General features: G+C 38.8%; 1 protein-coding gene across 2 annotated transcripts in view; it reads right to left on the bottom strand.

The window, feature by feature from the left end:
- Positions 1 to 14,848, bottom strand: part of znf618 (zinc finger protein 618) — a 29,690-nt gene that overhangs the window by 14,484 nt on the left and 358 nt on the right. The window contains exons 2-6 of one of the 2 annotated variants that reach the window (XM_079755591.1): positions 7,762 to 8,069; positions 5,809 to 5,886; positions 5,362 to 5,406; positions 486 to 575; positions 95 to 175 (exon numbers count right to left, since the gene is read on the bottom strand). In XM_079755591.1, the coding sequence (XP_079611717.1) occupies positions 95 to 175; positions 486 to 575; positions 5,362 to 5,406; positions 5,809 to 5,886; positions 7,762 to 8,041 (574 nt within the window). In that variant the 5' untranslated portion in view covers positions 8,042 to 8,069. Of the gene's footprint in view, positions 1 to 94; positions 176 to 485; positions 576 to 5,361; positions 5,407 to 5,808; positions 5,887 to 7,707; positions 8,070 to 14,848 lie in introns of both variants that reach the window. The other variant, XM_079755590.1, reaches the window with a different exon arrangement.

Raw genomic sequence — 14,848 nt, forward strand, 5'->3', positions numbered from 1 at the left:
TTTGTTTTGGATGGGATCCTGTTCTGCACTATGAATTGCCTGGCGTCACAAAGCTGCATCCTTTGAACACATAAACATCCACATGAGGTCTTACTTGGTCCAATCTTCTGATAGGGTTCGACCGGCTCTCCCTCCTTAATGTCCTCCACCGGTAACCCCACCTGCTCGTACGGATCTGAGAGGCCAGAAAGCACTGTTATTTTCAATTAGAAATTAATTGAAAATAACAAATATTGTGGCAATTCCACAACCACAAGATGTTTATCTTGTCATTTATACATGGGTCGTGGAATTGCCACAATATTTGTTATTTTCAATTAATTTCTAAAACAATTCTTTATAATGGATTGCTTTTTTCCCCAACAACAAAAAACAATTTGTCGTAATAATGAAAATAAAATGCATCTCTAGATGCCTTGATATGAATTAGTATTGTAGTGATGGACACTATATATATATATAGAAATGATTAGCATGGTGTTTACCATCGACCGCGTGCAGGTCCCGATGCTCCTGGAAACAGCTGTAGTACTTGTACTTCTTCCCACAGATGTCACACGAGTACCGGAAGTTATCTAGATAGGAGACGGGACATTCGTTTTTGGTTCGCTTTTGATGGTCAACAAGGATTACATATTTATTGTCCGGTAGCCGGTAGAAGGAATGAAAAGATAAATAGCACATATTTCACCTTGGATTTAATCCAACGGATAGTATGTGAATATTCATATGGCCATGGTTTAATAATCAAACTATTATACAGTCAATCACAAAAGGAGCAGGGTCTTTCAAAATTATTCCAAAAGTATTTAAGTTGTACCCATTCATTTCCATTTAAAATTTGGCAGGGAGTGCGACTACAACTAGAATACAAATGTTATCAAAGAAAATTGACCAAAGTGAATCACTTCAAAAAACACGGCAAAAAAAGGCATTTGAAAACAAAACAAAAACCCTTCCATAAAGTGCTGTGTTTCTGGTTGATGCTTTGAAGAGGGTAAAGGGGAACAGAGGGAGCTAGCTAATTGCTATCTGCTAATTTGCTAGATTAAATTATAGTTTAACTCTGAATGAGGATCCGCACAAAAGAACAGGCCTGTGAATCATTCCTAAACAAGCTATTGTCAAGGCACGTTCGTAAAAGAGCCACGGAGAAGCCAAATCAATCACTGGCAAATCAAATCATAGCTCTGTTGGCAACATCTGACAGAACTAAGCCCCCTGGTAACACTTTTAATCTGCTGTCATTGTTTAATTAATGCTGCCTTCAGAAACTAAAGTGAACAATCGACCCACAAATAGCAGAAATGATCAATGACAAATTTGATACGTTTCAGACAAAGAATGATATAACAATTATCGTCGACAGTTGAACGTCGTGTTTAGCTCGTGGCCTTTGACTGTCGTGTACAGAAAACAAGCTGGACCTACGTATTGACGTGGTGGAGGATTCAACTTTTAAAACATCTTTGATACAAAGTTTAGTTAATTTTCTCCTGGTTTCATACTTCAACTCATAACAAAAATAAATATGCACCAAGTCACTTTTTTTTAGCTCTGCCATCACTTTTGATAAAATCATTTGACATTATGAGGACGTTGAAAGTATAAAAATCCATTTGCCAACGCCTCAATCAACCCAGGGATGTTTCCCCCCCCCCCACCTCTCCTTCACAAAAAATCTATTTAGTGTGGGAAGGTTAGAAAAAAAAAGGCAAGGAAATCTAATCTTGAACGAAAAAGTGATGGCAGCAGTGGAAACGGTAACACAGTGCACATTTAATTTATTCCTTTCCACATGTCAAATTCAAGCAATGAGCTCCCTTATACAATCCATATGCGAGTCGTATGAATATTTTAATGACGCAGTGGTATTAACAACGGCGAGCTAAATTCCTCATAGCTCTGTTGAGAAAGATTTCCTGGTTGGTTGGGGATAAGGCTATATTTGGCTCTGGGGACTTGGTGAGATATTAAGGCCTGTAGACCCTTGCTAAAGAAAATCCACATTTACACACAGTAGGTCTTTGTAGGTCTTCCAAAAATAAAGTCAACGTGGTTATCTTCAAATTCAGAAAGTTTGAACAGCTGTTTAAGCATAGAATCTGTGTTACACTTATACACCTATGCAGTTTCCTTTATTTGAAAGTTTTCTACAGAGTATTTCAAAACAATGTGGGTGAAATTTAAATCTGCCAAAAAGCTGTCGTGAACCACTGTTTGCACAACTACCATCTTCATTGCAAAAGTTCAAACCCCAGCCCCTTTCTTCCCTTTCTTGAAGAAAAGATGAGAGAGTCCATCAGAATATTAACCAAACACTGCTCTGCTAGTCCATGGTTGCTCTGCTAGTCTACTGCACCAGTCCCTAGAGGGGGCTTCCTGTATCGTCCACCAGTACTCCTGGTGGATGTGGGGTAGGGCAGGTTCAGATGTGCTGGGTCAGGTGAGGTCATATCTCTTTTGACTGAACTGTTTTTGTGTGGCCACAACACATGGCAGAAGCCAACCCCCCCCCCCCCCCCCCCCCCGAACCCATTGATAGCTTGGCTCCCGGTGTACAAAGTGTCTGGAGCAAGTACGTCTGAACATGTTGACAAATTAAGCAGACATTCAAATTAATTTATCTTTATTATACTACCCCAATACAAGAAGACGTAAAAAAGCAAAGTGTAGAGTCTTGTTCAGAAATACCTCGGATACCTGAGAAATGTAAAATGTGTCGTTTTTAAAGAAGGCAGTTTGGAGAAACCAGCAAGAGTAAGCTATATCATGATAGCATCCAACCAAACAATCGCTCCCCTCCTGTCAGGCCCCCCTTCAAAGCAACTGCCCAAAAAACACACGACTAGCTGACATCTACGTTAATGGTTCGCACCAACTCATTATATTACTGACACTTAATTTTATGACTGTCTTTATGAGGTTTTTACTTTAATGATGCTATTTTGGCGGATCTATGCAAGGTGTCTTTTCAGTACAGAGAAGAGAGTACACAAAATGAAATGTAGTCAAGTGATTATCATCATTATTCAGAAGGGGCCTTTGTTGCAGCGGACTGCAGCCGGCGGCCTGTAAAAGGCAGGTCAGTGACGCCGGTAATTAGCCAGCGGAAGCCGCAACATCACTTTTCTGCTTCTCCTTTTCTTATTGTTAAAGTGTATGTGGGCGGGCAGAAAAACAAATTTAAGACAGAAGAGAATCAAGAAGCAGGGGGGCAGGGAGTGCTATTACTCATGAACACATGCATTTGTGTCATCACTTGAAGTACAATTATGTCACAGAGCATGAAAAGAAGTCCATCCCGAAAAACAACTGATTTTAAACAACTATCATGCCATATCCTTCAAAGAATCACATACATACACACATACTAACATACACACACACACACATATTCTTTGAAGGTTACTGGTTAAGGCTAATTCTTGGCTTGTTGTTTTTAATTCAAAGTGCAAAAGCTTTTCTTCGTAACATGATGTCATTTTCTCAAAAATTAAAGCATGCAGACAACCTCAGAGCATCAGATGGGTGCTCTGCTCCATGTCCGGGATGATGTGTTGAATGGGACTAAAACATTCACAGGGAAAAGGGATCGCATTTCGGGACAGAGCCAAAAGCAGCCTAAAGAGAGCTTTATGCTGAGACCAAATTAGATCAACAGTCCAATAAAACCGTATATTTAGGTGTGTCCTAGATGAACACCCAGTGGATTTTTGCACTGGATATAGAATTTCTTTAGTGCAAATGTGAACACAGATTTAAATGTACACCTTTCAAAAAGCATCTATCACGGTCGGAATAAATGTATAAAAAAATACTGAAAGAAAAAGTCTTGATCGTCAGAATGTCAACAATTGCTGTGAATACTAAGTAGTTGTAATATTTATCATACTTAAAGCTTGTGTAGTAAATTTAATGTTTTAGCTATTTGTCAAAATTCTATTCACATCCTGACAGCAATCAGTAAAGCAAATGCTCTGAGAAAAAAAAGAACAAAGATCTGTTATCTGTTGCTGTCAGAGGCATGGATCATTTCAGTCAGCCTGAATGAAATGATGACTATCTCTTTACCGCCCTACCTGGCTACAGATCTTCAAACAGGTATCCGACAGGTATCCTAAAGGCTAGGCAAACCTATTGCTAAAGCTAGCTAGCTAGTCATGTTTTTTTGGGATTAGTTTTGGAGGGAGGCCTGAAGGGATTTTGTTGGTTTAGATACTTTAAAAAAAATAAGGCTTACTCTGGCTGGTTTGTGCAAATGGCCTACCCTAGCTTTGAAGAAAATATGAAATAAACTTAAAGAGCACAGCTTACTTTCAAAATATGACCCATTTCCAACTAAAGAAATAGCTAATTGTGCCAAGATGAGAGATTGGATTGGATTGTGCCAAAATCAAACTACTTGCCAGTTGTTCCCATTTCAAAATGCAGGAGGAGGTTATGTTAATTACATTTGGATGGTGAATACTAATTACAATACTAATGTTCTTAAGCTTTACAAGCTAGGAGATAGGGCTTCTCGATTATGGAAAAAATCGAAATCACGATTATTTTGATCAATATTGAAATCATTATTCAAACGATTATTTTTGAGTTAGAAAACATGATGTAAATATATTCAGCATGTCTCCCCCAAAAAACACTTTGAAACTGAGAACTTCGAAATTTCGAATTTAAAATTTGATTATATTAGTTTTGTGTTCGTTTGATGCCAAAATCGAAACCGCGTTCAAATTCGATTAATCGCCCAGCCCTACTAGGAAATGTGAAAAGTTTTCATTTTTAGTTCAAAAAAGATCAGACCCATAATTTGTGGGAAACACCACCCCTGTCTGTCCGCTGTACAGAGGATCTATTGAATACGTTTAATAATATTTAAAAAAAAATGCGTCGTCAATCCAACCAATTAGGAAGCCTCAAAGAAATTAATAGTGTGTATAGCGGGCTCGTTAAAGGTTGTATCAGCGATTCTAGGCCGAAACATAAATGATCTTATTCATCTGATCTTTCCTCATGATTCGCTAGCTGCCTGCCCCATAAGCAGGCCGTCAATAAAACGCGTCTCTGTAGGCAGACTATGCTCCGAGATCGCACACAAAAACTAATGGTACTACCAATCACTCAAAACCAAAATAAATACAACTCCAACAAATCACCGACAAGGGCTGGGTGTTGTGGGGTTTTGCGCTGCGTTCATGATAGCTTTTACTTGATGCAAACGCGGAAGGGAGGGGCGAGCAGGCTCTGCTTGTTTGGGATCTCGCTTTAAATATCAACAGAAGTGACGTCACCCCACATCGCTGATACAACCTTTAATAGCGTGCTAGTTATATTGCAGTTTTACATTTTGATACTCACTGTTGGGAGCTGGCGGTAAGGCCTCTCCAACAACTGTATTTGTTTCTGCAATGAGAAAAAGATACACATGTAAGAAATAATTTAAGCCATTGAAAAATGGTCTCGCACATATTTTGGACCAGTGATATCATTATACATAGGAATATTTGAAAAATATATAATAACAATGTGCTTATCCAATTAAAGATCAAAATATGGCTATTAAAAAGACAAATGTACTATACTTAGGCTATCTGTATTCAAATAAATGTGCTACTGGTCATTTGGCCTAGATCTACCAGGTAATGAATTCCAATGACATTCGGTAAAATAACTATACAAAAGCATCTTCTATCCAGCTAGCGTCAGACCCTTTTGGACAATCGTTTTGGACCATCAAGTGAGTGCATTGGGATTAAATTGCGCCATAGCCTTGTCACAAAGATCGATAGAAAGCAGGTGCTTTACCTCTGTGTGCCCTGACATGGGTCTGAAAACAGTTGTAGTACTTGTACTTCTTTCCACATACCCTACACACATAGGAGCCTACAGGGGAGTGAGAAAGAAATAGGTTACATGGCCAACATATGTAAAGAGCATCTACACAAACAAGCACATGTTCTACACACATATCACAATGCAAACATTTTGATACCAAAATAAATCTGATGAGATGTCATTTCATTTCGATCCATATGTTTGTGGATGAAACCCACAATCATGCCTCGCTTTGCAGTTGCACCATTAGAAAAAGGCACATGAATGCTAAGCGTTTCCAATCCGATAGCAAACATTGATTGGATGAGGCAGCCATGGAATTTGGCCCCAGGCCGCCATATAGCAAGTTGTTTGTTTAAGATACAAAAACTGTGTCTCGGCCATAAGACTGTATTTCAGGGATCGACTGGTTGTATCAAACAATGGAATTCATCCCTGGCACAGACTGTGAAGTGTATGACTGACAGGCACATTGGACATAAGAGGACGTAGTGTATAGAGTAGCTAAGTCACGCCCATCTGAACGTCAAAGAGTCAAACGCAGCTACATTTGAAAAGCATCTATTTTAATCTTAATTTCAGAGTTTGTCTAATTATAATATAATTGACCACATACAGGAATTTGTTGAAAATATGTTATTGGTACAAGATTGCAAACAGCAACGGGAGTAACGTTGAGGACAGTTTTTGAGCAACTCAGTATTTTCTCATAATTTACTATGTATGACTAGCCTAATATTAGTAATAGGTATTATTTTAAGTCACCAAAATGTCAACATAAAATACACATACACAGTCAGTCGACAGAAACAAATCACTCCTATTTCCATAGAGCTGATTACAATGGCTTTCTAATAATCAATTTGATCTGATAACACACTGATGTTGTTCAGATATTATTCGTAGTTTGGTGCTAATATTCAGTCAATGAGCAAGAAGAGTAACGAAGGCAAGCTCTACAAGTATGCTTGAGTTTTCCTCAGCACACCCTGCAATCAGTGGGAGAATTCACCGCCTCTTCAAAGGCAACACTATTTTTCCCCCAGATAACACTCACATTTCAGGGACATTTGCTTATACTTTTATATGGCCATCTTGCCTCCAACCTTTTGAAATAAATTGCACACTAGATGACAATAACGGCTGTTTTCTATAAAGATGCACATCCAGTACGAAAAGAAAGTCAACAAATTAGAGGGCACCCGCCGACTATGATAAGTTGGTCTTGACAACACAAGGCGTGTCCATGCTATGTTTTTAGCTTGACAGGGGCATTCAGGAACGTTTTGAGTCTACACTTTTCATTTTCAGCCAGTCACAAGTCGCTTTAAATTAAAGCCTCTGCTTAAAGACAAAAATTTACATTTAAAAAAAATAGGTATAGAACCACTATAGACACTGAATAATCTCAGATGTTCCTTAAAGCACTAAATCAAGGTGAACGAATACCAGTTTTGACCTAAAGCAATGGGACCATAGAAAAAGTGATATAGTGCAGGTGTACCTACATTTAATATGAAAAAAAAAGCTTTAAAAATGTAAAAAAATCTATACATCTGACTTCAACATTTCAAGGCCTCCTCTTTTACAATATAGTCACAGAGCAGACACTTTAATTTATAACAATGATCATGTTGAAAAATGTCATCAAGTTGCAGGATAGGGCTTAGGGGCATCTTGCTCAAGGATGCCTACAGGTAGAATGGACAATGAGGATCGAACCCAGGACCTTTTGGCTCTGGGTCACTGACACCGCGGCCACTACGCCACCCTGCCCCCTCAGCACTGTTCGACTCTACCTGCCCTGATCAGAAAACGGCAAACAGCAGAGACATCGGGTAATACACATGTAAATATATTCACACACACCTATGCATGAGTCTGTGTTCTTCGTTGGAGGAGGGGTACCATGGGTAAACATACCCTGGGTCTGCGCCGCACGAGCTCCGCCCCTCGCATCGTTTCCACCGATCACCACGCAGATCTCCGCTGGGTCGGCGTCATCCCTGTTGCCGTTGGTGGTGCCCGGTTCTGTCTTCACCGTGACTGGCGGCTGGACCGGGGGTTTGGTCGACGTGCCGACAGCTGCTGGCGCCGATGTAGCAGTGGTCGGGGTCAAGATAGAGGCAGGGGTACCTTTGGCCCCGCCCCCAGCCGCCTCTGCCAGCCCTGCGCCAGGATTGGCTGCCTTTTGGGCACTCATGGTGGATGGGCCGTCAGGGGTGTTGATACTGTAGATGAGAGGGAGGTAGAAAGAGTGGGAGAGAGTGAAGTATATCGAGAGAGAGAGGGAGAGATGTTTAGAGGAAGAGAGGCACAGAGAAAGGGAGGGAGAATTACATTAGAATGTATGACTGCATCAATCACGATGAAGCATTTGAAAAGGAAAAGAGGTTGGAAAAGTCCATTGGAAAAGTCCATGCTACAACTAAAGCCATTTCTGTACCTATAACAGTCCAAACCTCACAGCTCAAATTTAACAGCCCAGAGTCTAAGTTGCATCTTTACCATCTTATGTATAGTTTCTAGCTGCATTCTATTCCAGAAGTGAACACATTGAGACAATTATGCTAACCTTTTTCTAAATATAACATCAAGGCCTGGTTTTTCAAATACACACATAGTATTTGCAATGGTGGAAAAAGTTACCCCAAAAAAATGAAAGGGTACGCTGAAAACTTAAAAGGGTGACTTTGCAAAGGGAATAAAAAGCAGCGATGGTTACTGTATGCAATTAGCTTTGAAGAGAAGCACGGTGCTGGTTTCATATTTTATAGGTGATCTTTAATGTCAAGAAGACCTACGGTTCCTGCAGGCAGAACAGGCGTTCTAGCACAACGAGTGCTCCAATTTCAAAAACATCTAAAATTACTAAACATCTTGCTACTTTAGCGGCCAGCCATTGAAAAGTGCATGCGCTCACAATGGAATGTGCCAAAATGAATGATGTTGTACAAATAAGGTAAATTGGTCTTCAGCACAGAAAACAAAGCACGCCAATATAATGTGGGTGTTGTTTTTCATAGCCTGCTGCATACCTTTTCTCAGAAATTCATTACACAAAAACAAAACAAGGTCCTGGCAGCTATGGGTTGAAAGTAATTTCCTCACATTTAATGCATGGGAATCGTAAAAGGTCCAAATGGGGAGAGAACAAACACCTCTTTAAAATGAGCATTTATCTATCACCGCCAAAAGCTACCTCACATACCAAAATGCACACCTATATTTTTATAATCAAAAAAATAAAAAGTTGTGTTAGCAATTTTAAAACATATTGTTTAATAACATTCCCATACAAATGGAATCAATGGTTGAAAATGTTCACACAATGCCTGGATATTTTTACCCATAAATGTGTTGCTCTGTTTCTGCATGTCGTTATATCTTCAGACACCACAGCAGAGAGAACACAGCTCATATCATAATTTAGATTGAACAAAACAGACAATTATTAGCAAATTAACAAAAGCATCCATTGGACCAGAGATACAAAAAAAGCCTGTTGCTATGATCAGCCACATCCATCCTACCACCCATCTAGGACAGTGTAATAGGAAGGTTGTTTGGCTCCCTGCTAATAAAAAAAAGGTACTAGGTTCGATCCCCAATGCATACACAGTAGGCCTAGCAAGATGTTTACACCTGCGTTGAATGTATGTTGCATTAAATATATAAGTGACCGTCAAATTGATCTGAATAATGTATTCTGCTGACTACTGCTGGCTTCCAGGCAAAAGGGAAAGTGTTATTTTGCTGTTGATAGCTAGACGAGTCGATAGGTGGGATAACAATAATAATAATACACTCTTCTTTTGGTCGATGGCAACATATTAGCACATAAATTGATGTGTTATTCGTATAGTTCACCTCCTTCAAAGCAGAGTAGCAGAAAGATAAATTAAAACATTTAAAACTAGATGCATTATTGACTTTATGTCAAGCGAGAACAAGAAGTGCTAGACCAATTCCACCAAAAAATATTTTGAGTATTAAGTTAAAGCTTGGGTGATGAACCAAGGAGAAAACCAAAATCTTCTGTCAACCAATCACTTTCCCTTTTAAGCTAATGTGAAAGCTGTTGACTACAGCCTATTAACTCTGTTTTACCTCCTCGATTAAACTCTAACCCCAAAAGTACCTTTGGGCATTCATTTAATCTATCATTGTCCATGTTAATAGGGTTTGCGTTTGCTTTACATGATTGCATTTTGCTTTGAATTTGTTTCCCTGTAGTTACTCTTTTCAGCACTTCTTTACAAAGAACTAACAAAAAGCCAAACTTTCCTCTGAGATGGCAGCGAAGAATAACAAAGTTAAATCTGATTTTGAATAGGCTGGTTGATAGATTTATTCTGTTATGTCCTTGTATCACAAGTTCAAAACATGAACATTCCACCCCAACAATGACCTGTCCATGCATGACTTTATGCAACGGTTCTCTAACAAGATTCTGGGAAACTGTTGTCTCAAAATCCAATGAAACAGATTTCCAGTGGTATGTCCCCCTCAGGAGAAATGCTGGAGTCAAGACAGGAAATTAAGTTCAAAGCATCGATCACATCCATTGTCGATATTGCCCTTGTAAGAGAACATTATGGAAGTTTGAATTGAAATTAAATGTGTAAACACATGAATAGAAATAGAACCCCCCCCCCCCCTCTCAAATATATAAACAACAAATTAGATTAGGTAAACATATGCAAGTTATTCTTCACAAAAATATGTTTGTGGATCCATGCATAATAACCACAATGTGCAAGAAATTGTACCAAGAATACTTGGTACATACTATATAAACGGTTGGTCACAACAGAGACCATTTCTCCTCTATGCTGTTTTTGTGCTACTTAAAATAATTGCCCTATATATGGACGGTATATTTTTACTCCTTGCCGCAAAGGTACGAAGTGTATTGAATTTTTTCAATATACTTTTCTAATAATTTGATCCATTCCATTTTACCTCATAATCTTGCTATCCTGGGTTCTCATTGGAGTTTCTAATCAGCCTGTAGGTGAATCACATCTAAAGTAATAAAGTAACCTGACATGATTCATGTCATATGACACATGTCAAAGAATACCAGTTATGTCACAGTAAGTTTCTTGGTTGTTTTAGGTTCCTTCGAGTTTCCCTGGCCACATGCTAGGGTGGTCATTGTGTGACCTGACCTCTACGACTGTTTTGTGAGTGAGGTACTGGTGTGTGTGTGTGTGTGTGTGTGTGTGTGTGTGTGTGTGTGTGTGTGTGTGTGTGTGTGTGTGTGTGTGTGTGTGTGTGTGTGTGTGTGTGTGTGTGTGTGTGTGTGTGTGTGTAACACTGCATATTCAAAATATCCAGTAAAAATATCAACCTCTTTTTAATCAAATGCACATTTCATGTCCTGTGCAATAAATGTCTCCCCCAAGATGGTGCGTACGAAACATACAACATTTCACAAAGCAATAATGCAGGGAAATGGATGACTCCCTCAATGAATCTCACACACACACACACACACACTAAACATTCTGGAGGGAAAAAAACGATGTCAGCTAGTAAAATTCCATTCGCCTACACGTTGAAACCGCCGCCTATAAAAAAAAACTTTTCAATCTATATGTTAATGACATGAATTAAAATTTAATAACAAGAGATATTGAAAAGCATAGACTTGAATTACACCAAAAAAAATCCTCAAAGATCAGGGCCCCTAAAATTAGAAATTCAGGGCAGCTTCCTCCGTCTGCAGCTAAGCCCTTGTAGGCTGGCAGATTAAATTTTTGATGAAAATCAAAATTACACTGCAGAGCTGAGGCAGCCGTGGCATACCAGGCCACTATTGTGATTTATGGATTCATTAAACCCCTGGGAGTTTAACCACCTCCCCCTCCCCTTTTCACTCAGAGAAATAAGATTTGCTTTGCTGAAAAATTTGTATTTTTCTGAAACACAAGCAAGGCGGTTCTGCTCAGCCTTTGAAAAAAAAAAAAAAGGAAAACAAGAAACGCTGTCTGTTTCTCTGTACATAACTACCGCGAGTAAACAGCCCTAATTTTTTATAGCTGCAGCAATTGAATGTCCCTCTGCATTATTCATGAGAGCAATAAGGTTGATTTTTAAAAAGGGAACGGTAGGCACAATATGTGCAGAATGCACAGATTTCTTTTTTTTTTATGCATCAGCCTCAAAGCCTGAAAAGCCTTTCCCCTGGAGCATAATTTAAGTGATGCCATTTTCTAACACGCCTTGGAGAATACTAAAAAGTATAAGCCCTAACAACAGTTTATGGTTGTGTTGAAATACGTTGCTTCGTTTACAACAAATCACACACACACACACACACACACACACACACACACACACACACACACACACACACACACACACACACACACACACACACACACACACACACACACACACACAATAGTACTTAGCAGTGAGATAGACTTGGCTTTATGTTAGCCAATGTCTTACATTGACAGCGACGGAATACATTTTCTTTAAATGAAACAACGGCCTACAAGTCAACTTAAAAAGCAAAGGGTACCATCCCACTATGTTAATCAACATTTGAGAAGAGATGGCTCCGCCGTTTGATCGTTGCTGAGGTCATTGTGGTTTCTTAGATAACCAGTGGGCATGAAGATACCAGGCTTAACCTAGCCCTCTATTTTCGAGCTCCTTTTTTTAATTGATGTCAAATGACTGCAGTGACCTGTCCATGGCTCTTTAAGGAATTTCAAAATAACAACACTGACTAAATTAAAGAAAGGCAAAGAGGGATTGCATCTTGGGCTTATTTGCAACGGTAGGGCAATAGCTTGTGATTTCAAATTGTTGAAAACATGGGAGGCATGAGACAAACCACCACCAAAATCCTGAACTATGAAGGTGTAATCTCTGAACATAGCAAATCAGACATTTGCTTTGGCCAAGACTTCTAAGGAACTAAATATTGGTTGACTTGAATAACCTATAAAAACCTGTTTAAAACAGGCTTAACAATCGGTATGATGTGCGTGGCCAGTCCACGCAAAGCCATGGAATTTGTAGTGGCCATTTCAAAGTAACATTGGTGTTCAGTGCACTATGCTTCAGGCGCTTAAACATTTCTGAAGTGCTCGACACGCGATAAACTGACGTATGAACCCTGCGCAAGGGGTGGGATGATGACGTTCTTTTTGGTGTGGCTGGTTTGCACAGTTCAAGCACAGCGACTTTAAATTAGGGATGAATGTCGGCGTGGCTTAGCATCACTATAAAATAAGAGACGGGGAAAATATTTTGCCCCTCATGCATCAAGCCTGGACCTTAGAAAACAGAAGACGTTGCATGGGACTTCCCAGAGCTAAATCAAAAAGCTTTAATTTAGTAAAATATGAAAACATAATCGCCTAAACACTGTCATCAAAGTTACTCCTGCTGCTTTCTGCTCCCTCTTTGAGCAATACTTAACTCTAGTTGACTGGCTACACATCTTGTAACCATGACCTCTTTTACACAAATTAACTATTTCTTGATGTGAAACATTTAATTTAAATTAGACAAACCCTGCCAGGAACGTTACATGGATATTCAGTTCAAAATCTAAAGATATTATAATTTAGCTCCATTGATTCCAGTCAACCTTTTCTATTACTGAGGTCCAGACATGATGGTGAAGTGTGTGTGACTTAGCCTCTCTTTTAGTGTCCTATTCTGTTATTGCTAGCCCACTAACAGAGCCTTACACAGGCCATATAAAGCCAATGCAATATTGTAATTGTAAAGGGAAATGTGTATTAAGGAGCTGACCATTAAGGAGCCAGGTTCAGTATAACTTTCCCCTCATGCAAGTTCAGTACACTTTATTATGATAGTCCTGTTTATCTTTACTGGTAGAGTATGGATACAAAACTGGCAGGGTTGGTGGTTTGATTCCCATTGTGGCCTCTTTTGGATAAGTAGCCATGGAAATTCTTCTTCTTTAATTTGCATAAAAACGACCTCCTCCATTTTTGATATGCCAGTATTTTATTATGGTCTATAATGTAAGTCAGAATTCAAATTTGGGATAGAACAAACAAAATATGAAAATGTTAAGGGTCATTTTCATACTTCAAATTCTAACATTCCCTATACATGTCTTCCTCTAACACTGGCCTATTATCGTAAATTACCTCTTACACAATATTGACGTTGCAACTCCTTATTTTGTTTATAAAGCAGATTTGGCTATGAACTCATCCAACAGGACTGATATACAAGTAAGAGAACATGCCAAAAATAGTTGTGGACCAATAAGCGTTAAAAAAGTAAATTGTGTCTTTATTTATAGTAATATGGCCTTCCATTATATATAACAAAGATGCACGTTGATTGTTTTCATTAAATTATAAATAAATGCAAAATAAAGACATTAACGCATGATTATAATGCCAGCAGATTCTGAAGAGAGTGTGATATAGAATTGACTCATCGTTATATTTGAAAACAAACTAAGCTAATTACAATTTCTTAATCTTTTCGAAATGACCACCTACAGGTGGCGCTAGAATCGAACTTAACTCCATCGCTAAATATATTTTATTTTAATAAAAAAAAAAAGCATTTGCACATTGTAGGTAATGTAACGTTACGCTCTAACAGCTGACAGTCTATAACAACTAGGATGTGATATCAAAGATAGAAATTGTTTATAAATAGTTTATAAAAAGGAACGTTTCATCAAATTTTCAGGAATTTCACAAAACATGGCTGCAGGAGGTTTTTGTGTTTGAGATTGTTCCACCCCTTCGCGTCCTTCATGTTACCAGTTACCAAAATACAACCAATATAGGCTGCCCGTATGATTTACACAAGTACAGCAGGCCTACCTATATATCCCAATTGTTGGAGCCTTTTCGTAAACTTTATTTCTATAAAAGCGGTCAAAAATCAACAGATTGAGAGTATTTGGGGATGTCTTGTAAACCCAGGACCCTTTCGCGCTACATTTTCATCCTCAGAGCATACCCGGCCAGACTGCACAATAATCAGTGAT

The sequence above is a fragment of the Pollachius pollachius genome (genome assembly GCF_949987615.1).
Source record: "Pollachius pollachius genome assembly, chromosome: 18".
Taxonomy (NCBI): domain Eukaryota; kingdom Metazoa; phylum Chordata; class Actinopteri; order Gadiformes; family Gadidae; genus Pollachius; species Pollachius pollachius.